The 27,088-nt window shown below is 44.7% G+C and overlaps 1 protein-coding gene across 1 annotated transcript in view; it reads left to right on the top strand.

Moving 5' to 3' along the window:
* GluClalpha (glycine receptor alpha 1) overlaps positions 1 to 27,088 on the top strand; it is a 227,086-nt gene that overhangs the window by 126,406 nt on the left and 73,592 nt on the right. Inside the window, exon 4 of the mRNA XM_084607478.1 lies at positions 20,910 to 21,013. Within this exon, the coding sequence (XP_084463604.1) occupies positions 20,910 to 21,013 (104 nt within the window). The remainder of the gene's footprint in view (positions 1 to 20,909; positions 21,014 to 27,088) is intronic.

The raw sequence follows: 27,088 nt of genomic DNA, 5'->3' as shown, positions 1-27,088 counted from the left end.
TTACAGTTCCTCATTAGTGCGGTTCAGTGGTCGATTCTCAGGTTTCACAATGTCTGCGTTCATGAAAAAACTGTTCTCGATTTAAACAAGGATCGTTATTGTGAATGTTACGCATGACATAATGGGGATAAAATTGAATCGTTAGTCACACAATTAAAGCTGTGTCAGTGGCCACTAGTTTCACCGGCGATCGTTAATGCTTTGCTCAGTAAAAGGTTTTAAGGTGATATGCAACATTTTTAACCAATCGAAATCATCCATAAAAAAACAAAGATGGGCGTCTTCTTTTGGTTGTGCTTAGAACATCAAGGAATGTTTTTGCACAATATGTTCAGCCAATCATTTTTATTTTGGCTATAGTAATCAATTTATCTGGCACCTGCTGGAGGCCTTATTTCTATACTCCACCTAACTTCTTTTATGTGCACACTTTTATAGCACACGCACTTGTGTAAAGCCGTTCCGGCGTGATATATTTCCTTTACGACTGACAGCACTAAGCGGCTTCATCAAAGGGCCCAGTAGTAAGCTACGCTCACGCTCCCGACGCAAGAGACACTCGCTGTTGAATTAGGCAGCAGAAGCTGGATCTCGTTGCCAAAAGCGGAAAGGAGAGAGGGAGGGGAAGGGGAGGACGCACCCGAAGTGCGCGTGCCTGGCTGCCTTTCCGCACCTGTAATTAGAGTCGATCGCGAGGAATTCCTGTCGACCGACAGCTTCATCCCGACAGCGACCGGCCAACCGTTGCTGAGTGCAACTTTCGTGCGAAACGAACCCGTGCGCGCGACACACTAGCCCCCGCGCCATCCCCCGGTGCCTCTCGGTCCTAGTTGGCGCTACCTCTAATCCCGCTGCACTTCGAGATCATCCGGAATAGCAGGTCACCGAAACACGGTGGCTGGGCCACACGGCTGATGGAAAGCAGTCCAACTCATTCGATTCGTTAGCAGTTCGGAACCCGGTTAAAATACGCAAGTTCAGCCTGTCCAGTTACGGGCTTACATGTGGTAGTTTTGTTTATTTGGTGCCATCAATTTGCACAATTTTCGAGGTTGTTACCTTTGACAGATAAAAAAAAAAAAGCACTTTTGCAGGTGGCGACTTCATGTACATTTAGGATTTTCCACGACACCTCGGGGTGCAAGGCCGCTGTATTATCCCCGCCTGCAGATTTATAGACGTTTGTTTGAGGTATATATATATATATATATATATATATATATATATATATATATATATATATATAATCAGCAGTGTCCACCTGGTTTTCTCATCACGCTGGGCGCTCCCATCTTTTAGTGAGAACAAGAAAAATAATTTTCTCACCACCTGCAGCAAACACCTTCCCCCACCTGTTTTCGTCTTCTTCTTTTTTTTTTTTTTTTTTTCAAGGTTGTTCCGCGGTTGCCTGTATTGTGTCTTGTATTGTATACAGATGACTCGCGGCGGCCGGTGCCTTGGGTTGATGACCCATTGGGCCTAGCCTGCTCTCCGCACCTGTGTGTGTATGTGTGTGTTGTGCGTGTCCAGCTGACTCACCTGTGTGTGCCCATATTGTTTGTATCACCTCTTGCCAACCCTATCAACAGGCTAAAGGCTACAGGTATTGACACTTACGTAATAGACTGGATAGCTGCATATCTTTCAAACCGCACACAGTATGTTAAAATAGGTGAATGTGAATCTGAAGAATTAGATGTCTACTCCGGGGTTCCACAGGGGTCAGTGCTGGGTCCCATTCTCTTCTTAATATTTGTTAATGAAATTCATTCTCATGTCGAACCTAATATAATGGTAAGGATGTTTGCAGATGACTGCGTCATCTACACTACAGTGCGCACTATTAACGACCAGATACGCCTTAATTCTTCCTTAACTAACATTTCCAGGTGGTGCCAAGAATGGGGAATGGAAATAAACATGAAAAAAAACCGCTTCCATGAGTATAACCCGAAAACGGGTTCCCTTGAAGTTTACTTATGATCTAATGGGAGTCCAAGTAGCAGAAGTCGACAGAGTTAAATATTTAGGGATTACCATCACAAACACAATGAAATGGGATGCACACATCAACGAAACGTGCATTAAGGCGTACAGACAGCTTGCATTCCTTCGGAGGAAACTTGCACGAGCGCCAGCTAAAGTAAAGCTAGCAAGTAAGTCCCTCATACGACCAATCCTTGAGTACAGCAGTATAATTTGGAATCCACATCAAGCATACCTTAACAATCAATTAGAAGCGATGCAAAACAAAGCCCTTCGGTTTATTTTTTTGCAGTACTCGCGGCATGTCTCGGCAACCGCGCTGCGCAACAGAGCAGACGTCCAAACTTTGAACAGCCGGCGACGCATTGCTTCTTTAAAATTTTTTTATCTTCTCTATCATGACTGTATTAATATCAACAAACAAGAATACTTAAAACCACCATACAAACATTCAGCTAGAACAAACCATGACAGGACGATTAGGCCATTTATCACCCGCTGTAACACGTTTAAACATTCCTTCTTTCCGTCCATCATAGAAGTCTGGAATAATCTGCCACTCGACATTGTCTCCTCCACATCTGCAAATGAATTCATCACCAAGGTGGAAATATTTATTGCCCAGCAAACTGCAACAATGTGAGCAGAGGCATTTATGCGGATTGCCCTAGCAAATCACGGAGTGCTTTGAGTGTATTTCATGTGCATATATTGTCGGTACGAAAATGTTCCTTGTTGTCCAATGTTCCTTGTTATTCCTTTGTTGTTGTTTTTGTTTTGTCTTATAGGATATATTGTACACTGTCTGTGAAATTGTGACTTTTTTTTGCCCACTCCTGTATGAGCCTGTCAAAATGCTTACAGTATAAATAAATAATAATAATAATAAGAAGACAAACAAGAATCATGTACCATCAGTCTTGAGAAAGGCAGGGCTCCTGCCGAAACGTCGACAAATAAACTTGGAAACAGTATGAAGCAATTTTTCACTTTTATGTAACCTCTAGCAACCAAGTACGTCTATTTACTTATGCTATATATATATATATATAAGTCTACCCTAACTTAACTCCTAATTTCACACTTCCGCGCCATTCAGGGCAGTACCCCACCCCCCCCCCCCCCCCCTCTTTCCTCTGTTTATTCTCCCACACTGCACGTACCCGCTCCCGACTCTCGGCATGCACCTCACATAGCCAACACAGCGAGCCCCACCCTGTCTAAGATTCCAAGCCCATCTCAGTTCTCAAACATCACACAGAAAAGCAGTATTTGTACGGCGCTGCCGCACCCGGAGGCGCACATGCCGAAAGGTGACAGATGGTGTCGCATTACCACTGCGAACGACACATCGAATGCGCACGACACAAAGACCAGATGACCATTCCGAAATGAAATACTGTGGCAAAAATTGCTGACATATCGCGCAGAGAAATGATCGGGCGGCGCCGATCAGTTTGCATAAAAGCTGGTAAAACAGGCTTGTCAAGAATACTTGGCAGCGCTGCGCCGACATCTCGCCGCAAACTGCTCAGCCCGATCAGGGATAAATGAAATTTTCAATCCATATGCACTGCGCTCAATTTCTCTATCACGGCAAAATTTTGTCTTCGCCATTTTGAATTTCAGCGCTGTTCCCCACCTCCCCTGCTCCACTTTCCCAGAGATTTCGGAGCGTGAGAGGGCAGAAAGAAGAAAACACCCTGAAGTCGACATTTTCCCGTCCCTTCTGTCAAAATGTGGTGTCAGCATTGTTGTGAGTGAGCATTACAGCATCATAAGAAAAATTTAGGTTAGTGAAAACAGCAAACCGTTCTTTACTTTTAAAACAAATATTCAAGTACTACAGCAGTATAAACTTCTAGAAAATACGTATCAAGAGCTGTACTAGAGTGGCGATCAAAGTGCTATATAGCACACAGATGGTAAGCGAACTCGGGGAGAATTGCATCGTTAACTTCATCTAGTGACAGGGATAGCGATATATGCATGTCCGCAAAATGAGGCTCCGCCACAACTGTTTCGATGCGAAACAGCTGTTGCTAGATGAAGAACCGGGTAAAATAGCGCGAGGCAAGACTGGACATGTGAAGGACATACACACGCTCTGAATAGCAACCAAATGGTTCAATGCTACAAGTTAGGCAGCATATAAAGGAAGCCACATTAGAAAAAAAAAACAAGAGGAAAGCGCAAAAAACACAATACAATTTGGGTGACGTTGCACCATAAATTGTAACCTGATTGTACACTTTCCTTTTCGTGTTTTTCTCCTGATGTCTCCTTTATATGCTACGTGATCTGTAGCAATAAGCCATTTGGTTGCTATAGTCAGTGCATACGCCTATGATTCACGTGACCCGTCTTACCTAGCACTGTTTTAGTTGATTCTTCAACATGTACCAACCAGCCCATATTCGTCCTCTTATGTTGCTAGATGCCGGTGCAATGCAGTTTTCCCCAGCTCCGCCACCGGCTGTGTGCCGTATACCACATTAGCTCACGAAGCGTTTCTTCACAGTCCACTTTTGTGAAACTGTAGGCCCGAAAAATTCCCACGCGAATGCGCTAATGCTCTCTTCGAACCGAATTTCTCCATATCACCCCCACAAATTGGTAGGTGATGAAGCACCCGAGGCTGTTTCATGTGCCGTACACGGGAGCGTAGAATGATGCGCGGCTTTGACTGGAAACACCGAGCGTGGTACTATAGCAAATGACATACTGCATCGCACTTCTTACCAATTGCTTTTCACTATTAAGTCTTCGTTTCGTCAATGCGTGTTACTACGAAAAAACGACTGCTCAAATTCTGACGAAATTAAGCTATCAATAAGGGGCTGGTCATGTGAGTATTGAACGTTTAGTTTATAAAACGAGTAGCGACAGGGCATCCTTCCCTCGTGTACATCGTCGACTGCCCGCGGTGAGTTCTCCGTCGACCCTGAACCTCGGCGTATCAGCGAACCGACCGCCATTGTTAACGTTCCGGACGCGAGACAAAGCACCGCCGAGGAAGGAAACGCGATAAGGCGGAAGCTCTCCATTCTCGGCGCTCCGTAATTGTATGCACAGCTCACGAATGTTATACGTGCATAGACAATTACCCTAGCTCCTGCGCTCTGGCAGCAGCTAATTCTGGAGCTCATGCTTCGAACATTACACGGCTGCGTGTAAGCGAAGGTAACTCGGAGACTCAGAATTAGGTATGGCAACGCGAGTATAACCCACTGCATGAGTCGTGACAGCGCTTTAGAAAAGCCCACAGGTAGGCAGGCAGTCATCCAGGAGCGAAGAGCATGGGCTGTTTTACCTCCTTGTGGGCGTGCTGATCCCTCCATCGTGCTTGATAGGTTGATAAGAGGTTTCTCCATTTTCTGACAACGTATTGTTTACATTAAAATTCCTAGCTAGAGAATGAAAGCGGTAGAAGGGTACTCAAGACACCATTTTCACTCGCACAATAAATATTTCCCGGCTCGCAGTTGCGTCTGATTAGAGCTGTCATCTACTGCGTGTTCATTATCGCCATTTTCATTTGACACCCGTTTGCATGCTTATGTCTTTTCCGATTGTTTCGACAAGCGCAATCTCTTGTCCGGCGCTGCACCCAACTGTTTCTGAGACACGGGTCCACGGGTCGCGTTGTGGTGAGGCGCTGTCTGCCGCTGCTCCGCTTTGTACGGAGAGACGTGGAGGCCAGCAGAGAGCGCCACGCATGCAGAATGAGCAGCGTCCCTAACGACGCGCCCTCCTTACCGCATCACGATAATGAGTTCTTCCAAGACATTAGGCCCGGCGACAAAAGGGCGGTTTCATTGGCGGCCGCTCGGGCCGCTGCCTTCCGCTGCCGCGTGAATGATGGAGTGCATCTGGACGCTCGATATGGCGCGCTCGTCGTGCTCGGCGTCACTCGCTCGCTCACGGGTTCCATCCAGTGTCGGCGATTGACGCGCCACCGGAAGTCGAGACGGCCGAATGGTGATGACTTCCGGCGCTTTCTAGCACGTTTCTGTCTCGCTGTAGCGCAGCTAGCGCGCGCGTTCTAGCGGCAAACAGTGGTGGACGGACGCTGGCGTCCGGGCCGGACTTCGCTCCAATTTCTCTTTTCCTGTCTCCTTCTTTCTTTTCCCGTGCTTTTTCTTTCCTTCGAAATTTGGCCGATTGTGAGCCCGAAGCAGTGGCCCTGTATTATGCGTCCTCGGCGCGCGGTGTACCCGTGTTCGAGACGCTTCACTCCGAGATTGCAAAAGCGCTCCCTCGAAACAGCGCTCGAAGCTGTCAGTTCGACGCTGTTGTTTTCGCCTTGACGAATCGGAAAAGCCCGGCAGAAAGAAAGCGGCGAAGAATCTGTGCAGAACACACCACAGACAAAAGCAAAGAACGAAGGGAAGTGAATTGGGAGCGCGCATGCAACGGCTCGGGCCTTCGAGCTTAGCCGGACCGGAAGTGAAAACTGCTCTTCAGATATGACTGATGAGAGCATGAAGCGAAAGGTCGGCAGGCGTCTACAGCCAGCGCAGGGTTTGATCAGCCGTAGAGGATATTAAGCGAGCGACAGGACTGAAATATTGATATCTTCCGATGAATACACACATTGAGAAGGGAAGAATAAGTGGTTTTCTTGCCAGCTTAATCACTTACCTGCCTTATTTGAAGAAAAATAAGAAGGGTGTTGTTGTAGAGAACATATATCAGCGTTAACTCCGCTTCACTGACCACCTTCCCGGGTATTCGTTGTTCTTGAAAGTAGTATATCGTTGTTCAAAGTAAGGTTATGCTTGATTCTCTTGCTCACCCAGCCAACATTTTTAGATTGGAGTATATCGCTAAGCTTAGACAACTGGACAAGTTGGTTCGGATAGCAAGCAGAAGCACAATTCGTGCAAACAAAAGATTAATCTGTGTTAACTTGAATTAGGCCGATTAAGGACAGTTTGATATGGTTTGAAATGGTTTTGTTTGACGTTTAATTGTCGAGAGACTGACATAGAGTTTGGCAAAGTGGTATTTAATAAATAATAAATTGGCTTACAGGAACGGAAATGCGCAGTAGTTCAGGTTTTGGAGAAATGGAAGACGCGGTGATGAGAATTGGTTTACAGCAAAGGAAAGGCGAAGCGTTTGTCACACACTGTCCGTGGAAACCTGAACACCGCCGTAAGAGAAGGACGGCGGTGAAAACATTTAATGGTCAAAATAGAGTTTGAGAGTCTGAAGACTCTGCTGTATGGTCGGTACCCTTAGTCCGGGACACCGCACGATAAGGCCCCGTCTCGCGCCAGCTTTACGAGTACCCTTTGGGCCTCCAGTGTGTCGTAGTTTAGGAGCGTGCCTCTCCTTTTCGCCTCGGTCGAAACGCAACCGCCGCTGGCCGGGTTCGAACCAACGTACTCCGGTACAGTAGTCGGGCAACCTAACAAAAAGAACCACCATGGCGGTATCTGGCTGACTTCTCGATGACCACCTAAAACTTACAATTAACGGCATACAGCTGGTAATATAATGTTATAGGTTCGAATCCCTGTCACAAACTAGCCTTCCGCTCGGCTAACAGAGCAAGCTGAATGGAAGCAAAATGGCATGACACAACCATGAACACGGTGCAAAAAGCGTTTGTGTCACAGTATGGTTACGGACATTTTAGTGGAAATTAAGAAGAAGAAATGGGCATGGGCAGGACATGTAGTGCGAAGAGAGGATAACCGATGGTCGCTGAGGGTAACAAACTGGATTCCAAGGGAAGGAAAGCGTAGCAGGGGGCGGCAGAAAGTTAGGTGGGCGGATGAGATTAAGAAGTTCGCAGGGGTCAAGTGGATGCAGCTAGCTCAGAACCGGGTTAAGTGGAGAAATATGGGAGAGGCCTTCGCCCTGCAGTGGGTATAATCAGGCTGATGATGAGGATGATGATGATGGCTACGGAATCACGATGTATTTTCGTTGACATCTTTTAGTCAGTTTTCATGCCCTCGACAATATGAAGTAAGTAAAGAATTTCGATTCCAAAAACGCATTGGTGAAAAGAGAGTGGACGCTACGGACACCGATGGCGGAGCCCACGTCGGCGTCAATGGTTGCCACCCTTTCTTCGTTCGCGAGGTTGTTTTTCTCTGCCTTTTTTTTTCTGTGCACTGAATTGATACTGCCTTCAACAGAAAATGAGAAGAGGTGCCACTATTTTTTTGCTAAGGACCTGCATAATCATCGCTCAGTGAATTGGTAGAACATTCAGATTATGATCTTGTTGCGGTTTGCTTGTTGCAACAGCTCTTTCTTGTCAGGAATGCACCCGCATGTAGTTATTATCACTTTGACGCTATTGTTATGTAAATGCCCCTGGATAAAGAAAACATGTAGATTTCGTAATGATTTATGCTCACAGTCACTTCACATGGTAGGCGATCACCGTCGTTCTGGAGCTGATCAATCTAAGCTACAGAGACCGTGTTTCTACCGGCTCCTGGCGAAGAAACTATAGTCGCATTTGGGTAATGTGGAGGCAAAGTCCGAGCATCTGAACTACATTGTATTTTGTTGGCTGTGTTTTGCTTTATATTTTTATCAAAAAACAAATCACAATACCGACGTTTTCAATTCAGCTCGAACAGCGCCTATGGTGAAAAATGTTTATTAAAGGTTCAAATAATAACGTTTTAATAGTAATTCACTCCCACTGTAGAACGTTTTCCTTAGATGAATTATGACGCCGGTGTTCTTTGTCCTTTGGCATGCTGAATTTACAAAACGAAAAATATATAAAGTTTGGCTGCCCCTTAAATGTTTCTGTTCTCTTCGTTTGCAAAATGCTTCGTGCCAACTGCGTTTTAAGGGGGGTACATACTGGTGACATCTGGGGACATGTCCACAAAATTAATCGTATTTTCACTGCAAACATGCATTGCTGCAAAACAGAGTACACAAATGTAACCTTGCTGTGCATCATCCTTAAAACTACTTTTGCGCAAAACCTATGTCCATTCGAAGTTGGAATATGCGTCCTCAGTTTGGGACCCATACCACACCACACTAATCGATAAGCTCGTAGCTGTGAAAAATCGTTCACTTCGCTTTATTTTCAACAACTACCTCAGACCGGCCAGTGTAACACAAATGAAATCAGTTTTAAACATATAACAACTATCAACGTGAAGAAATATATCTCGCTTATGTTTATTTCGTAAAATGTACTGCCACAACCCGGCTCTTTGCGCTGTCTGGATCCAGCCATCCCATTTCATTTCATCTCGTCGCGATTACACGCATAAGGTCAGCATACCACAATGCCAAACATCAACACGACTACACTCTATTTTATTAAGACAGCCAACGACTGGAATTACCTTCCTTCCACCTGCGCATCCACAACAGACACAGAGCATTTCAAAAGCGCGATAACTAAAGTGTTCTGCTAGTGTCTACCCCCCAATCTTATTTTCGTTTATGCGTTGTCTGATTTTTTATTGATTTCGTTCTTTGCAGCCTATTGCCCCTCATTGATTTCGTTTCTTTCAGTTTCTTTCAGTTTCTTTGACTTCGTATTTTTTGCAGGTTAAACGTTATTTCGCTTACTGTTTTCATTGTTTACTCTTATTGTTGCAAATGTTTGCCCCTCCCCTCTGAATTGCGTATATTTACCCTCAGGGTGAAATAAATAAATAAATAAACAGAGTGAGCGATTCTCTGACACAATCTCAATTATGAGCTCGCTGTGCCCTTCAGTGTTGCGTTAACCTTTAGGATATATATATCCTTCCCTGATTATACATTTGTCGGGTACAACGGCCCCTCTTAGAAACATCCGAAGCTCTGGCAGTTGCCGAAATTTTAATTAATGTTTTCGTCTCCTTACATTGTACTAACTGCACCACGTCCGGTACCACTTAAAGCCTCACTCGATTGCAAATTTCATAAGGAGACTGCGTTTAGAGATAATAATATATAGCTGCATTGCGAGTAGAAGCATATTTTAGTTTGGTGACGTAAATCTATCCCGGGTGTTGGTCAGCATATTCTCTCTGCTAAAGGGAGTGCGTAGAGAACATTTTACTCTCTTCACGCACTATTGTATGATATGTATACTATCTGCCATTCTTAATTTACCTAGCCCTACGTCGTACAGCAGCAGAGTGAAATCGGCTTCTCGCACCGACCGCAACGATTAAAGATTACCATATCTTCAAGAACGCCATGGCTAACACTATATGAGTAGACACGTCTATAACTGTTTGATATTACCAGCCGAATTTCTTTTTGTTTCCCTTGTTGCACCTTTTCTTAAACCTGTGTTTCAAAAGTGCCAAAACTAGCATTGTATGAGCAGGCAATTCTGTAACCTTTTTTTATTATCAGCCCTAATTCTTTTTTTCTTCATCCCTTTATGCCTATAACCACTCTTGCTCTCTAATGACTTCGGCCCTGAATGTGCACAAACAAACAAACAAACAAACAAACAAACAAACAAACAAACAAACAAACAAACAAATAAATAAATAAATAAATACACTCGTGTTAATCTGTGACAGTACTGAATGAGAGGCATGCAAACGTAGAGCACTTAAGTGCTCATGCCGCCCCAAGGCAAAGACCGGTTGTATAAAAGCCAGCAACAAGACTCTTATGTAGTGAGAATGGAGGTTGAAGATCGTATAGTGGCAGTAAGTCAAGTGTTAAATGTGGCCAATCATTAGACCTATATGCTGACCGCGGCGCTAAGGGACGAACGTCGCGATGAAGTGCAAACAGCCAAGATGAAATTCTTAACATTCGTTGCTTTGATCATCAACACCGTCTATAAGCTTCCCTATCACTGGTTTGCTTTCACAGAGGGAGGGATTTTGACGAAGGTTTACCAAGCCAAACACGCGCGGCATGCAGCAGAGTTCCGGCGCCGATTGTGTGCTCATACGCTAACCTTCCACAGCTGGCAAGTCGTAAATATCGCGTATATAATGCGTTGCGGCCTGGCCGTCTTCAAGGGACCAGTGCACGTGCAACGGCTTCGACGTTAAGCACTTTTCCTTGTAATCAGTATGACAGTGGTCTAAAGCATTGCCAAGCGCTACTGACTGTCCCGCTCAGTGAAGTTTTTATCACCACTGGGTGAAACGAAGCCCCTGTAGAAACAAGCCGTCAACCGCTTCGAAATCCCCATCGTATGTAAATTGTGTGTTTATGTTTAGATGTATAAAAGAATTGTTCGGTTTAAGCAACAATTCAACGTTTCAGTTGAATTAGCCATAAAAGATCCCCCGCCGCTTATTAGTCTTCGATTTCATGCAAATTAATTTATTTCCAGTCTGTGACATCATAGGGGGTAACCGCAGCGAATACGAAAACATAAAAAGGGGGAGATCAAATAATCCAAGCAGGATTATGAGAGTAAGCTAGAACATGGTAGTACAGAAAGGGTGACACTGAGGTTCGAATAAAATAAATTCAAGGGGGCACTTTGGATCCCTGAACTGCGACGAGGCGCGCGGTGGTCCGAAGCCCTCCACTCCTCAATTTTCACTCCCACCTTCGCGATGACGCGATAGCGTAAGCAACCAGCCAACATATAAAGCCCTGTTTTAACCAAGCCGTATGAACTTGCCTGCGTGGCCTAGGGATAACGTGAATGCAAGGTTCTTGGCCGGCTGATTCTGATATCACCCTTCCATACTGTTACGGAGCGCAGTATCGAGACGACGACGACGTGCTGGTGTGTCGTAGTGGAAAAGATGGCGCTCAAGCTAAGCTGAGTGCGTTCTGGTGGTGTTTGCATGTAACAGTGAACTAGAATACAAAAGGAGAGGCCCGAGTTGGCAGCTCTTGCCAAACGTAATGTCAGGAAGCCCTACGTCCAGTTAGTGTTCGGCCATGTCAGCTGCCAGCTACCTCCTCCCACGATAGCCATTAAAGGCTATCGCCTTAGTAAAAACAGGCTCAGACAAGATGTCTTGTGGAAAGCAATGCCGGGCAGGTAACGTTCGTGGGATGGAATAATAAATGAAGGAACTGCACTTACAGAGTAAAATTTGTGAGCATTATAGATGCGCGTCGAGACATGAAATGCACGAGTGCTAATTTGACAATTGATTATGGAATTACTATAGTCTTAATAAGTGAGCAGCGTCGAGATACTGTCCTGCAGTATTTAGGATGTGAAAATAGTATGGATTTCCAGAGCCATGATGCTGAATTACAGCTGCGATTTTACTAGGATATGTAAAAAATGAAGCGCGCAGAGTTATTTTCAAGTAGTCAAAATACAAGATATGCTACAGTCCTTCTTCTTCTTATTATTATTATTATTATTAATATTTCCTTTTTTGTTGATGTTTGGTAAAACGGTGAAAGAGGAGGTCACTCTTTTTTCTCCTTGTAGATGTTTCCACACATGGTAATTAATATGATGTGGACATAATGCTTTCAACATGCCAATAGATATTGCTATCAATATTTATGTACCGTTTTCGCAGTGTCTGTCATTTTTCCTATGTACCAGGGGGTGTGAGCATATCAAGCTTCTCATAAAGCAGCCCCCCCCCCCCCTCCCCCCCGCCCCTCTTGATATAGTTTCAATAATAGTAATACATGTAATGCCAGATGAATGGCGCTGATTTCCCTTTAATCCTCCTAATGTCATGCACGTTGTTGGCCTGACAGCATCTGTCTTTGCGGCAGAGGAAGGCTTAAGGGCTGTTGGCAGAACATCCTCAGTCTCGCGTTAAGTTCTAACCTCACACCATATACACGGTTATGAAAAAACTCGCCGTGACAACTTTTGCACCATGCCGTGAAGGAAAGGATTAAGGAAGGCGTGAAAAATGAAACGAATGCTTTTATTCTTCCCGAGAATAGCGACTTTCGGAAGATAACGTAAGCGTAGCCCATTCTTTCTGTTAGTGACATGCAAGTATATCAAAATACAGCACTTTTCTTTTAGTTCACCGGGCACATGTCGTACAATTCTGATAAACAGACCTCATATTACCTGGCTTTTGCTAGCTCCCACAAGCGGGACCACTCTGAAAGTACTACCGATGCATTCCACGGTACATGAAATCAGAGTAATGCTTAATTATCGCGGTGGACAACGATTTCCTGTTGATAAGCTCTGGTACAGTGTTTTTGCGCCTTGACAGCAGCTAGCATGACGGAGTAAACCTCAACCTAACAGTCCAAGCCTGTCAGTCTATCTTAACTGCGCTGGCAAGTAGCTGCAGGCATCCCATTTTATGCGACTCATATGTAGCTGCCAGCGAGCATTTACGCTGAAGTTTATTCCTTCGATGTCGAGAGGTTGTCGAGAGCTTGCAGGTTTCCCATGAAACTGTATTACCGGACATTAAGCAAAAGTAGATTATTGCATAAAGGAGGAGGAGACCTGACTTAATGTTACTGACAGTAATAAACGGGGCAGTTGGAATCCCAACAATATTTTACGACGTTAGTCCCACACAGGACTGCGCAATCAAATTATATTCTTATTTATATGCTCTTGCATGATTGAATGAGCTATATGGGTGCATGGCAAATAAACACTAATATCGCATTCAAAGACAATAGTAAAAAGGATGCATTCACCGGCCCGAAATGAACATTTACTTGTAAATGCAGACTTAGAGCTGACGGTCGACTTGATATTGGACATGTTAAGAACCGGAGCTCCACGCCTGGCACTGATTGGGCTATTCATTTCAGATTCACGCATACACAAAAGGCGAAGCAGTGAAATGTCTAGATCAAGAAGTATAAAATGCCAAAGAAGGCTTCTCAGACCAGTGCACCGGTTTCAGGAAGTAACAGGAAGATGCGGTGAAGAAGTTTTTCATAATCAAGAGTCTGGAACCGCAGTTTGGCACCTCATTCTGTCTATTTATAGCTCTTCCAGAGTCTTGGCTTTTTCGCAACGTCCAGAAAACAAATTGTTCTGAGACAATCCACTAAAATAAAAATACACCAGATTAGTCATGCACGTTTCATCATTTCCGTATACGTCCATCGCAGAGCTTATTTTGTCTCTCCGCAGATGCTGCGACGTCCCCATAAACGTAGCCCAGATTTGCATTACGCCAAATGGAATTTCTGATGCGGAATCCTGATCTCCATTAAACAGTGGACCAAATATGTCCAGCGCGTTTTAAGGCGATGGATAATATTATGGCCACCTTGAAAATAGACAGGAAATGAAAAAACGTCTGACAATATTAGTGATATATGCGCAGTTCTGGAATTAAAGGGAAGCTGAAACACTTCTAGCAAAAAAAAAAAAAAAGAGTTCTGTGTGGCATTTTATATTTTTCATACTCTTTTGTCCGCAGCACACGGCTAGCATGCTTAAAAATGGCGAACATGAATGCGAACAGCCGATTATGTTTTTTTACTAAAAATGTTCGAGAAAATAGTAGCTCCGTAAAAAACAAACGGCGTTACGAACATGCTGTGGAGTATCGTCGGCAGCGAAAACGAAGTCATCACATTTGCGTGAGTCGGAACTAGGTACGCGAGTGTAAAATGTGCACAAACAGGCCCGCTTTAACAACTACCCTTTACACATTAAATCCCGTTTAAATAGGAAAAAAGTAAGTAGGCATTGTATAGGATGCAATCATCGTCCACAGCACCTTCACACAACCTTCGAGTATACCGTCCAATGGCGCAGAAACGAGCACTCGCGTACTGCAGCCCAGCCCGTCCCGTCCTTGAAGCTTAGTTTGAGGGGTGTGTTATTCAACGCAACGCCTAAAATGATCAATTTCAAGCCGCAGCATGAAATCGGACAAGTTCGTGACTCCTGCAGTGCCGGATGCTGCGAGCTCGCGGCAACGATGCCGACAACGAACGGGGCAGACGGTCGCTCAGGCCGGGTACTACAGCTTGGTGGTCGCTATTGTTTCGCATCGACGGCATGGCAGACGACACTTTGGGACTGAGCAGCGAAGCAGTAAACGCGGCCTACTGTCAATCATCTTGTCTTGCATTGAAATGAAGATATGATTAATTACTGCGCCGCTCTAACAAGGGAGCTAATGTATACAAGGAGGTCGGAGGAGCCGCGACGCACCGGCGTCTTCTGCTACACAGCTGCTAAGAGGAACTGGCTTGTATCGGAGTTATCACTCCTGCCAGCATCTCGGTATTGGTCAGCGAGATCCTCACCAGTAGCTAATTTTTTCACATTAACTTATCTGTGCGCTTAATATTTAAGATAAAAATAAACCTTAGTACGCCTTTCTGACGCTAGCGCAAGGAATTCACGTACGGCTTGCGGGAGGCGCGGCCGGCGCGTCTTGTGGTGGCATCAAGTGCTGCCTTCAGACGATGCTTGAGCGTGATGTTGCCGCGCGAGCAGCACGGCAATCCAGACACTACGTTATAAATGACTATTGCAAATGCAGCTTCGTTCTACCGATCACCCCGTAATGCATTTCATTTGCTGTACATAATTGGTAATTGTTGCTGTAGCCGATAACTGGGCGAGCTGCATAACAACAGTGAGCCGCGACTCGATCGCGTTTTAAGTTCGGTAACCTCGGTTAAGCGTAACAATGTTGACGTCAGCCGTGCAACAAGAGTATAAACCTTATTAGGTGAAAGAACAATGTATAACGGCACCGAACTTCAGTTGCGCTGATTTATTTCGAATCCCAAGTGGAGCAATAACTGCCAAGATTCGATCATCTTCATCGGCAAGAAAATCCTCACTGCACAACACAGCTAATTTCAAAGGCAAGAATTGCTTTTTCTTTTCATTTAGAGACCCACTGCCCTGAACGATTATCTTCTGAAAAACTATGAAGTACCATGTTGCCTGGACAACCAATCTTCGCACAATCGAAAGTCATGCTTAGACCCATGTCGCATTACACGCTCAGGCAGAATGTTTGTGTTTTAATGACACGTGCAAAATACTTTTCGAACTTGGAACGACGTTTATTCTACAACTCAGCAAAAGAGGGCGCATTGGTCGGAAGGTGTGGAAGAGCGAGGCACGCTACTCCGCAATAGCTGCGTAGCTACTGGTCGGCCTCGTGGTGCCTTCGAACACGCGGAACATTCAGCACAGAGCGGCCGAAAAGAATAAAACAAGCGGCAGCTGTAGCAGACTGTGCTGATCTGTCGATCACCAAATAGCGGAATGGAGCGGAGCAAGCGTGCCCTCCATGAAGCGTGCATATCGCGCGTCCAGCCGGCATTCCGAGGCTGACGTCACACTCGTCTGTTCCCCAGTTTCGGTGCCCCCCCCCTCGCTGCTCCCGGCAGCGAAGAGGACCTGCCCGCGGTGCTTTTTTAGCACGTGATTTCAGCTTTCCTTATCAGCAGAATTCAGAAACAATTAGCACGAATGATTAATAAAGCCCCTTCTCTCCAACAACTGAATTTCATGCAATTTCAAAACCGTGTCAGCTTCCCTTTAAGTTTTAATTCACTGTATCTGATTCCAGAAGCGCACATAACTTTTTTTTCCGATACAAATGATATGAATAAAGAGCTATTTATTACAACATCACGAACATTAGTTATTAACAGTAGTTTGGGTTGATTAAACACATCACAGCCTTGCATAATCTCAGTCTATGGAGGCCCTGTTATATGCCTTGACGCCCCAATGATTGGCTTACTGCCCAGCCCTGAGTGCCATATATGGAGACAACAGCTCCTTAATAACCCCAGGCAATGCTGTTTACGCAAATGTAAACACAATATACAATGCGCGGTATATAGACTACAGAACTGTTATTAATGAAACAAAACAAAAGAACGTGGATAGAGTCAGGTGTGAAGATGGCGGGATCAGCTAATAGGATTTCAGGGACATGTTGCCGAAAGCTTCAGAAAGACAGGGCAACTGAATTTCAAGGTTGGAATACTTTATTCTTCAATGAAATCGATCGGGCTATTAACGAATATCAAAGATATCCAAATTTTAAGATTGCTATATTTTCAGCAAATGGTGGGCTTGAAGGGCAACTACTGAGGGTATATTTGTTTTAACATGTCGAGTTGGTAACTGCATCACATTTTTTGAGATCTGCTCTATCAGGTACATAAATAACTTTCAAAATGCCAAGAAAAAGTATATTAGGAGGGCAAAAACGATGATCCTATGACATCGACGCGTATTGCCGTTCCCTGAAAACTGCAGCAGCAGAAGTTCCGAGTACGTCACTCAAAAATTAAACGCAACCTTACATTTTTTTCCAGCATGACGCGCAGTACGGAAACTGAAGTGCAATATTAATAAAATAGCTTTATGGGCTAAAATTACTTACTTTAAAGAGCGTAATGCATCAGTGCCGTCCGTCGCGCCATCTTTCCGACGTTGAATAAGCCAACGTGAAAAATCGGCGTGGCGTAAATCCGTAAAAAGAGTTTAAAGCATGTTAAAAGGCGATTGTTGCTGAGAGCGCCTCTGAACGCAACCTAAAGGTGACATACACTCATTGAAGACAGGAATTGATTACGGTGAAGGTAATTGTACAGTGTGACCGTTACCATACCGTCACATCCTGGCTGCGTTCGCGGCTGGTTTTGCTACTCTTAGGAACAAAAACTTGGTATTATGCAACTTAAAGGGGAACGTACCCCAGGAAATGTGGTAGTAATTTATTTAAATGTTGCGATTAAAAAAAAAAAAGAAACCAGAACGTACAGGAATCGAACACATATCTTGCAATCAGGAACGTGGTGGGGTGTGGATCCATTGCTCCACAGAAGTGCAGGGACATGCGCGGCCTTTAAATGCGCTCTTTTCGTTTTCATTAAACATACTCAAGATTGCGGGACGGACGCAACTCGCATGATCAGAGGATTACTGCGAGCAATCTTAATCATGCAAACTATTCTATTTGTATGCATTTTAGTTTATGCACTGCAATGTATACTAAAAAACATAGCTTTACTGACTTCCTTTTTTTGTGTGTTTTATTTTTTAGTAACGCAACCCGGCACTTCCGTTGCTGCAGTTTTCAGGGAATGGCAATACGCCATCGCGACACACCAAACTATGATGCCACGGGTGCGGCCGCAAATAAAATCGTGGGCGTGCTAATTAGCTGAACTGGTCATTGTGACAGTTGGGGCCATTGTGTGCCTGGAATGACCAAAATCAAGCTCGAACTAGGAGGAGGAGGAAGATGAGAAGGAAAGTCAGGGAGGTTAACCAGTAAAAGCAACCGGTTTGCTACCCTGCACTGGGGGAAGGGGATGAGTGGATATAAAAGTTGTGAGAGAGGGATGGGTGAAGTTAGTACAGTCACATAACAGACACGCCACATCACATCACGTTACAGTCATGTCATAGTAAACTCATAGTCTTTCGATTAGGCCTGTGCTTCTCATAAAGCGGTGCAGTGCCTGGGAGGCCTTCGCCGCAGACGATCGCCGTGGCCAGGGACCTAAAATCTTAGTTTCACTCAATGGGCGTCCATCTAAATGCTCCAGCGAACGGCACAGACACTTCCTTTCCTCACTGTATATCGGGCACTCACAAAGAATGTGGCCTATAGACTCGTCGCATCCACAGTTTGTACATGTAGGGCTCTTTGCCATGCCTATCATAAAAGAATACGAGTTTGTGAATGCTACACCAACCCACAGGCGGCACAGCAAAGTTTCTTCGCGTCGGGGTAGGCCAGGTGGAAGGCGGAGCTTCAGGTCAGGGTCCAGGGATTTTAAGCTGCAGTTCGCAAACTAGCCAGAATTCCACAAGGAGATTGTGTGTTCCCGCGCAAGTGCGCGAAGCCTGCCCGCTGCGTCTGCCCAGGAAAAGGGAATCAACACACAATCGCCGTCTTGGTGGGCTGTTCGTGCGACTTCGTCCGCCCAGAGATTGCCCGCTATGCCGCTGTGTCCTGGAAGCCACTGGAAGATGATGTCATGTCCTCCATTAATTGCACAGTGATGAATTTATCGTATTTCCGCAACGAGTTGTTCATGAGCTCCACGGCGAAGAGCCGCTTTTAATGCTTGCAGGGCTGCTTTTGAGTTTGTGAAAATAGACCACCGCTGGGGGCTCTGCTGACTGATATGCCTAATTGCGACACGAAGAGCGGTGAGCTCTGCAGCTGTTGAAGAAGTCTGGTGAATTGTCCTAACTTTTATTTCTGTATTAATTGACCCTCAAGCTCGAACTATTCCCCTGCAGCGAAAATAGGGGATCGTGCATCCAGTTAGGTCACACGCTTAAGGTTGCTCGTAGAAATCCCCTCGATTTCCAGTGTGCAAAAGAAATGTTTTACCTTATAGTTCGTGCACTTCGAGAACGTAAAAAGAGTTATATCGTCGCACTAATTGTTACAGTCTTCTCTCAGAAAATAGTGCCTGCATCAGCTGCAGTCTAGCTTCCGAAATCAAGTGACTCGGCTTTCGGCGGCTGGCTTCACCTACTCTACTATGATTGCTGTTTGCGAGAGCCTCCTTCAAACAAGAAGTCAAGCATGAAAAACAAAAAAAAAAATGCTAGAAAGGATCTCTCGCCCAACTTGTGGAAAATGGCCAGCAGCCATGACTTGAAACGTTTCTTTTTGTTGTTATTGTTGTTGTTCTTAGCAAGCTGGGAAAGTTGTGCCCAGGAATCTGCAACGAAAAAAATTTTTGTCGGCCAAACTGGCCGCTGCAGCAACGAGCATTTGGGCGACCATGCCCGAAATTTGTTACAATTAAAGGATAACTCCGTACATTTTCTTTCGCACGTAATGAATTGCATGGGACGCGAGGCGCTGTTAATTGAGAAGAAAATTCTCGGAAAGAGGACAACTAAAACGGCCCATGTTAGTCTGAAGGCGTTTGAAATAAAGAAGTTTGGCAGTAATTGTATCAGTGCTCCGTCTCTATCTCTTTCAGTCTCTGAAATCCAATTTTGGGATGCTGCGGTCAAACAACCGATGTTTTTCGTTGGTGCTTTTTTTTTTTTTTTACTTGCTTGCATCGGCGTACCTAGTTGGTTGTCTTTGTCCACCTCTCTCCTCCGTTTCATCCTTCCTTCAGTTGAGGCTCACATTACATTGCGGCCTCCTGGGTTCTATAAATTTCATTTGTACGTTAATGCCGTGTCCCGCCTTCGTTCTTTCTTGTGATTTGCACGTCTAGGCGGAATTTTCTTCAACAATTGGAATTGATGCCACGAGTTGATAAGTTTTAAATTATACTGTGCTGTCACAAAACATTGCAGCTCTGCGAAATGTCTTACAAGTAGCCGTACAACTCAGGAGAATTACCGGGAAAGTTTAATTAAAATCTGGGAAGGTTAAAGAAAAGGTGGAGTTGCTTTTGAGGGAAGGAAATTTACACAACGGCTGTGCTCTGGTCTGAAAATGTGGCGTGAGCCTTTCTGACTGCACGATGTAGAATGGACTTGAGCTTTTAGAAGCCGAATATGCGCCTTACATCAAAGAACTGACTTTCCGCCGAAAGTGCCTTACATGTTGCGCGCGTAAAAACAGCTGCGTATGACGAATAAGCTGCTACACAAATTGACTGTCATTAAACATACTAATAATGAGAGACAGCTCTAAAATGAAGGCTTGTATCAGTTTGTGTGATGCCCCGAAATTCAAGTATTTGCGCATTTCATTAGGGGTGAGTAGATTTTGAAATCTCAAACCAGCGTATTAACAAGAAGTTGCAATGTGTGTGGCGTGGTGGTTTAGCGGGTTGGCTTGTGTAGCCAGGCACGAGAGACGCAAATTGATTTTTCAAACTTCTAAGGTTAAATTTTGGTTCATAGCGTGTGACCTCGTATGAATATCATATATACAAGCAAAACCTTAGTTTCGCCGATTTGTAACGTCATGGAGACCATTTTTTATGCGGCCTGAATATACTCGCTGTGGGGTATTACTATAGTGTGTGGTCAAAAAAAAAAAAAAGAATATATTTTCTAGTCTTCGCCAAGCGTTTATTCATTATCCCTCTGCAACTCTCTTTCCTTTCCACAGGGGCAAGGCAAATTTCCGCGCTATAGAAAAGCGGATATTGGACAGCATCATTGGCCAAGGTCGTTATGACTGCAGGATCCGGCCCATGGGAATTAACAACACAGGTGGGTACTGCTCGCTATTGCCCGCAACCTGTTCTTGTTCGTGTGTCTTTCTGGAATCACTCATAGCGTATCCGAGTATAGGCCGCACACTGCCTGCTTCGCCTGCTAAGACTATTTGGTGTGCACGTTTTTGCTACCTGCCAAGCATCTGCATGCTGGCGGGAAAGCTGAAGACACTCTTCTATTATTGATCTTCTTTAAGAACGTGGAAATGCCTGTCCATATTTGTAGCTGATTTTATGCGGTTATTTCTCTAGTACATGATTCGCATGTTCAATTATTTTGTAAGAGCTATGTATACTTTATTATGCCAAACAATGACGTCTTCGGTACTCAAGTTCCTGAGTGAAAATAAATGGCATGTGGTCGCCCTCTTCGTCCGTGGTCACCATTTAGGTACTGTACATTAACGGCTATTTCACTTTGCCTCCGCCATCACTCGCGATGCGAGTGAGGGGGACAAGTGTATGCAGCTGAGAGCAGAACGAAAGCAATTTCTGGCACTTCAATAGTTTGAAGCCGGAGTCTGCAGTGGATTCCTGTGTAAAGGTACCATCCTGTCATTGTCTAGGGCATTTTTTCGTTTCAGTCGACTTCTTCCTGAGCGTCTTCATCCGGTGCACACAATAGAGTTGGGAAGTAAAATGTTTAGCGCACTTTCGCATAACGAAACTTCATCCATACGATACAAGTTTGAGCCAAAACTCCTGTTCACTACTTAGCTCACCAGTTAGCTCCTCCTCACTGTCAGTCACGCGACGCTGAATTTAATTAATTTACACATTGTCGCTTGCGCCTTATTGATGCGTTTCCTAATTTTTACAACTCTACTGGTGCAAACATTCTTGCGATGCAAATATTTACCAAGCGTTTCAGGCAAGCGGCTTCCACTACACAGTTTTTCAAGTCTCGTCACAGGTCAGAAAATGGATGAGTAATGCTGAGTGTGTTGCTAAATAACTCCCAATATTTATTTTAGCTACTTCTATTCGGAGTCTGATTGCAATTATTGACTTGTAGCTGATTATTACTATCCGCTAAGTATATGTAAAGAATTCTTGCAATTCGATTAACGTCAGCGTTGTGTCATGACAAGTTTTTGCCATCTCGTGTCTTCTAGCTCGAGGCACTTAAACATATTGTCAGGTTGTGATGCCAAGGCCGTAGGCACCAAAACAGGACACAGGCGTGATAGCACTGAAGTTAACTCTTTATTGTCCTGACTTGCGCCTGCAAAAGAACTAAGCGATTCAGCGGCGGCGATCGCAACAAACGTACTTTTCGATCGGCGAATTAGAAATACCGGTTTCATGCGTCAGCGCTCGACTTAAACGCTGCAAAGAAAGATCGAAATAAAACCGCAAACGATGACTAGCAGAACCTAGAGCATTGAAGGTATTTACGCGAGTGGCGGGAATCTTCAAGAAACAGCTCGGAGCATCTTGAGCGACAAAGAAACTGATAAAGCTGCGTCTCGCGACATCGAACATAATCAAACAAAGAACACAAAATTGATACGCGTGCCACAATCGGAGTGATAAAGCCGCATCCCGGCGGCTATTGAAAAAAGAATGAGTACAAAGTTGAATGGTTTGTGACAATATATAAATAGATAGCCTTTTCCTCCCATGTGGGCTGTTAGTAGCGCGTAGTGGCGAGCATCGCAGCGGGCGCGGTAGAGGTCACGTGGATTTTACGTCACTGGTGGTGCGGGCGTCGCCTAAAGCTTTTTTTTCTTCTTTTTTTGAAGGCGTCTTTTTGCGCTGGACGGCCAGAATTGGCTTAGCCGTAGCGGCCACGGTAATGGTGTTTTCAAAATTTAAGGTATTGATATTGCTAGTACAATTGGGAGGATGGAAATGTCTAATTACAACGAAAAGGCCAGATCGCTGTTCTTATGAAGCAAGTTATCTGAATATAGTTAGCCTGCTTACTCATTCAAAAGGTTCACCTCTTTGCTCCTGTCGTCCAATGGTAATATCCTGCACCAGAAACCGCGTTCCGGCCTCAAAAACCTATATTTAAAAATAGCGGCAGGCTTCCTTGAAAGAACTGAAATGTGCTGCGCACGTGCGAGGTAAAAAGCCATGAAATGGGACCCCCCTTTTCACTATAATAATTACCTCGGGCATAAAAAAGATATGTTATCATGAATGAAGGATGTGGTCAAATAAATGTAACAAGTTTAGCTGATGCGTCCAAACAGCATACCCCAAGCAAATACATCGCACGGTCAAAGGAGAAAAGATCAGATGCTTTTTTTCTGGAACCCTGTTATGGGCGCGTACCTTAAACCAACCCCCCTCCCCCTCGCCCCTATAGCAAAGGAAAGAAGTGAAGTTCAGTGCTATAACTAGTGAAAGCCTAAGGCTTGTATCGGTTAACTTAGATCTGTACTCACGTAAACATTGCGACGTTGCATGAATATTCGGTTTCGTCTACACCATGCATTATTATGCTGAATGAAAGCTGCATTCAAGGGCACATGGCTTCAAAACACCACGCGTTATTAATCTGAATAAAATCTGCATTCAAGGACAGATGGCTTCAAAACGGGTCGCTAATAGCGTGCTGCTAGGGAAGACACACACAAAAAAAATGCCTTTCTTAAATCTGCAGATGCTGAGCAGCCGAAGCTACTGCGTTTTCAACAAAGTAGAGACATGTACGCCAAGTAGAGGGAATCAGCAAAAACTCTTTCAAAGGCAGATTTGATCGTTGGGGCAGGAATAAAAGCAATAGCCATAAAAAAAAAGCAAATGCGCATCAAAAACTAGAAAACGCGCAAGAGCAATAGGTATGCACTCGGTTCTCTCCGAAAGGTAACTGTACTTAAGCTAGTTTCATTAGCGCCGAACATATCAGCGATGGAAATTCATGCCTCTCTTCCCAACCTTCAACTCAACGCTACGCGCAAGAAGAAATAAAGGAAACAACTCGCGACGGTACGCCATCCCCCCCCTTCCCCCCCCCTCCCCCCCCCCTCCGCGTCACTTGAGAGCGACCAATGAGTTGGCGCACCCAGTAAGACCTGGAGACGTCAACAGGTAGGGAGCGAGCTTTGAGGTTTCACCATGATCGGCTGCGAGCAGTCGCCAAGATTAGTTTTAAGAGTTATTTGTAAATTATAGGCTCCAGCATACTTTTAAATTTCACTTGAATGCTTGGAAATGCCGCTTTTATAGATTTCCCGCATCAGCGCAAGATACCGTTTCAGGGGCCCTTAATGGGCCTGTTTCTCCGTTTAGACACCTTAAAAGCCCTTGGCCTTAAAACTACCGACATAAATACCTTTGAATATCCAAGCGCACTGGCAGAAGCGTGCCCGAGTGCACTAGCCCATAACGAAATTTATATTATATGCCCGCTTTGAAAAACACGATCAAATTACCAGCCATAATACTCTGTTTAAGCACGGTCTATGACGGTGGTTAGAATTCTTCCCTTTCTGTACGCGGCACTGGCGAGATTAAAGGTGCTGTCAATAGAATGAGTCAGCTCGTAATCAATGCATGCTAGTATCAGCGCTCGCATGATTTACGCACTGCCGGGCGATTTTGTGTTTGCCAATTATTTCCGCGTCGAAAGACACGCAGCCGTGCCGCAACATAGCTTTGCGGGTGCAAGAAGTAGGTATTTTCAAATGCCGATGGCTGTGCAAGCTCGGCGGCACCGCTCTTTGCGCTTCATATGTACAGCGAATTCGCGGTGAAAGTAACGCTTCATGCGGGCAAGGCTTAATGCATACAGCCGCATTATAGTTTTCGTTTTCCCGGTTGGTGGGGACATCGACGACAAAAGTTTAGAACATTCATACAGGATCTGTGGTAGCGATGCAATAGAAATACTTGGGAAGAAAACGAAGGTGACCCAAAAATGAGAACATATATGACGTACGCTGGCCTAAATGAAATTTATCGCTGTGCATAGATATCACATCCACCTATCACGTTAACAATTGCAAAGTTGAGAAAACAATGCACAATGCCGGTTAGTGGATAACATGTACCATCCCTGGAAGACAAAAATTTGCACGCTTCAACATGACACTGGAGATGATCTTGCGCTGGTCTTGAGTGGAAGTGTTGGTCATAAGTCTCTCCCATTAAGAATCTGCGACTTTCTGTAATGAGAGAAGGTGGAGAATGTAAGGAGGATGTATAAGAAGTCTCCTGGCGTGCTGCAAAGTCTGCATAAAGAGGGGAATTGGTCTGGGTATTGGGCATGTAGAAGTGTGGGGTATGAAACAAACCCTCTGATCCTGTTGCGAAGCGACATGTTTCTTTCCCGCCTTTCAACACAATTTGCTCTCAAGACGGGAAGTAGGTGCTTTGCTACAAGTTTCCATTGCACGCCCAGTTGGCAAAGAATTGCACTAAGCATATTGTAAAAAAAGCTTTGAATTCCTTACAAATGGTTCTGCTGTAGTCACATGTGCCACAAGAAGAAACCGACAACAGCCACTCGAGGGATCCTCACTAGCCGAGGACATAGACCGATTGTCGCCACATAGCATTTCGGTGAGGCCGATCCGTATGCTCAAGTCCTTATTTATCATGCGAACACGAATACCGAATTCCAGTACGAGATCCGGGGCTGCCAGATCAGCTCTCCAAATCCCTGACAGGAGCAAGATATCTGGGGAATCTAGAGAATATACCATCGCGGTCCAGTCCGAACTCTGAATCCAAATCGCTCATTGAAACACGCTCGTCAGTGTTAATGGAAGAGCTAAACTGGCTCCTATTCGCCGAATGGATTAAGCCATAAGGTAGTACTGTACGTTATCGCGCAGAGATATAAAACAAGCAAATGTTACAATGTTGGAGTTTTATTCCAGTGAGAGCATGGACCAGTTCATAATCGGTGAGTGGGGTTTTATCTTGCAACAGTCAATGTTACGTAAGATAATGCTCATTTCAAGTGTGAGCTGATATTATAGGCAAAGTTTTAACAGCTGTATGTACTTTTAGGGAAGCTGAAAGAATTTCGCGAGAGGCACTTATTAAAATATATGAAACTTGTAGACTAAGCTCACGAAGTGATTTTACGCTGCCATTGAAATATATTGTGTAATCAACTATTGACACCGCCACAAGCTTCAGGCTTCTCCTTAAACGAAAGCAATGGGGAGAAACTTGAAAATAGCGTCATTGTCGGTTACCTTTCACCTCCGAACTGCTACCGCCCAATTACTTTTGAGATTCGTTCCACGCTCACAAACAACGCTTTCCAATCTTTATTTTCGTTGGCGTTGGTTACCTCCTCCCTGTAATTAGTGATAAATTCATCACCTCCGCAGATGACGTCATCATCGGCTTTCTTACACCCAACAGTGTGCCGAGGAAACGCTGGACGCCGAAACAGTTTACTCAACGATTACGGCGGCAATTGCACTTCCTGCGCAAAACTACTCGATAATGGTTTACCATCAGCCTTCACAGATTAGAATCAATTAATTCAGATGAATTCTAGAATCACATCAACTGCCATTTAATGTGATCACCACAGATTGGCGTTAGCGACGATGTAACCTGAAGCGCCTGTTGAAAAATAACCGACTTCAATTGTCCGACCTCTTACTTTTAACGGCGCGATTTCTAAGCGCTCTTCTTTCTACAAATACAATATTTTTTTCTACGTTGAGCTTAATGGATGACGTGTAGAGGGAACATTGCTTTTTCGACAACGCCGTCTTTCCATATTGATAATTTTACAAAAATGCTAAATTACGAATGAAGGTTTACCAAGAAACGTCAACGTTTCAATGTTAAATATAGCAATAAAGTGAACAGCGCTACAATAGCGCTTTAATCTGATATAGCACTTACATGTCCAGGGAATCATTTGTAAGTGCAGTGAATCGTAACCCTGGAGTAGCCTGATGTTGCCACTTTCTAGCGAGCCTTATTTCGGACAGCTGCGTTTGTTTTTAAAGCCATGGAAGGCGCAGTAATGTACTGCGTGTATGGAGAGAAATTAACAGCGTCCCTCCACCTCCATCTATTGTCCCTCCTGGGGCTCACTTGTCCTGTCTACTGCAGTGCGGATCACTTGGCTTAGGGAGCGCTCGGG

The sequence above is a fragment of the Amblyomma maculatum genome, chromosome 6 (genome assembly GCF_055883805.1).
Source record: "Amblyomma maculatum isolate TAMU_Amacu chromosome 6, ASM5588380v1, whole genome shotgun sequence".
Lineage (NCBI taxonomy): Eukaryota > Metazoa > Arthropoda > Arachnida > Ixodida > Ixodidae > Amblyomma > Amblyomma maculatum.
Note: the sequence above shows the minus strand (reverse complement) of the source record. Positions and strands in the feature narration are given on the sequence as shown.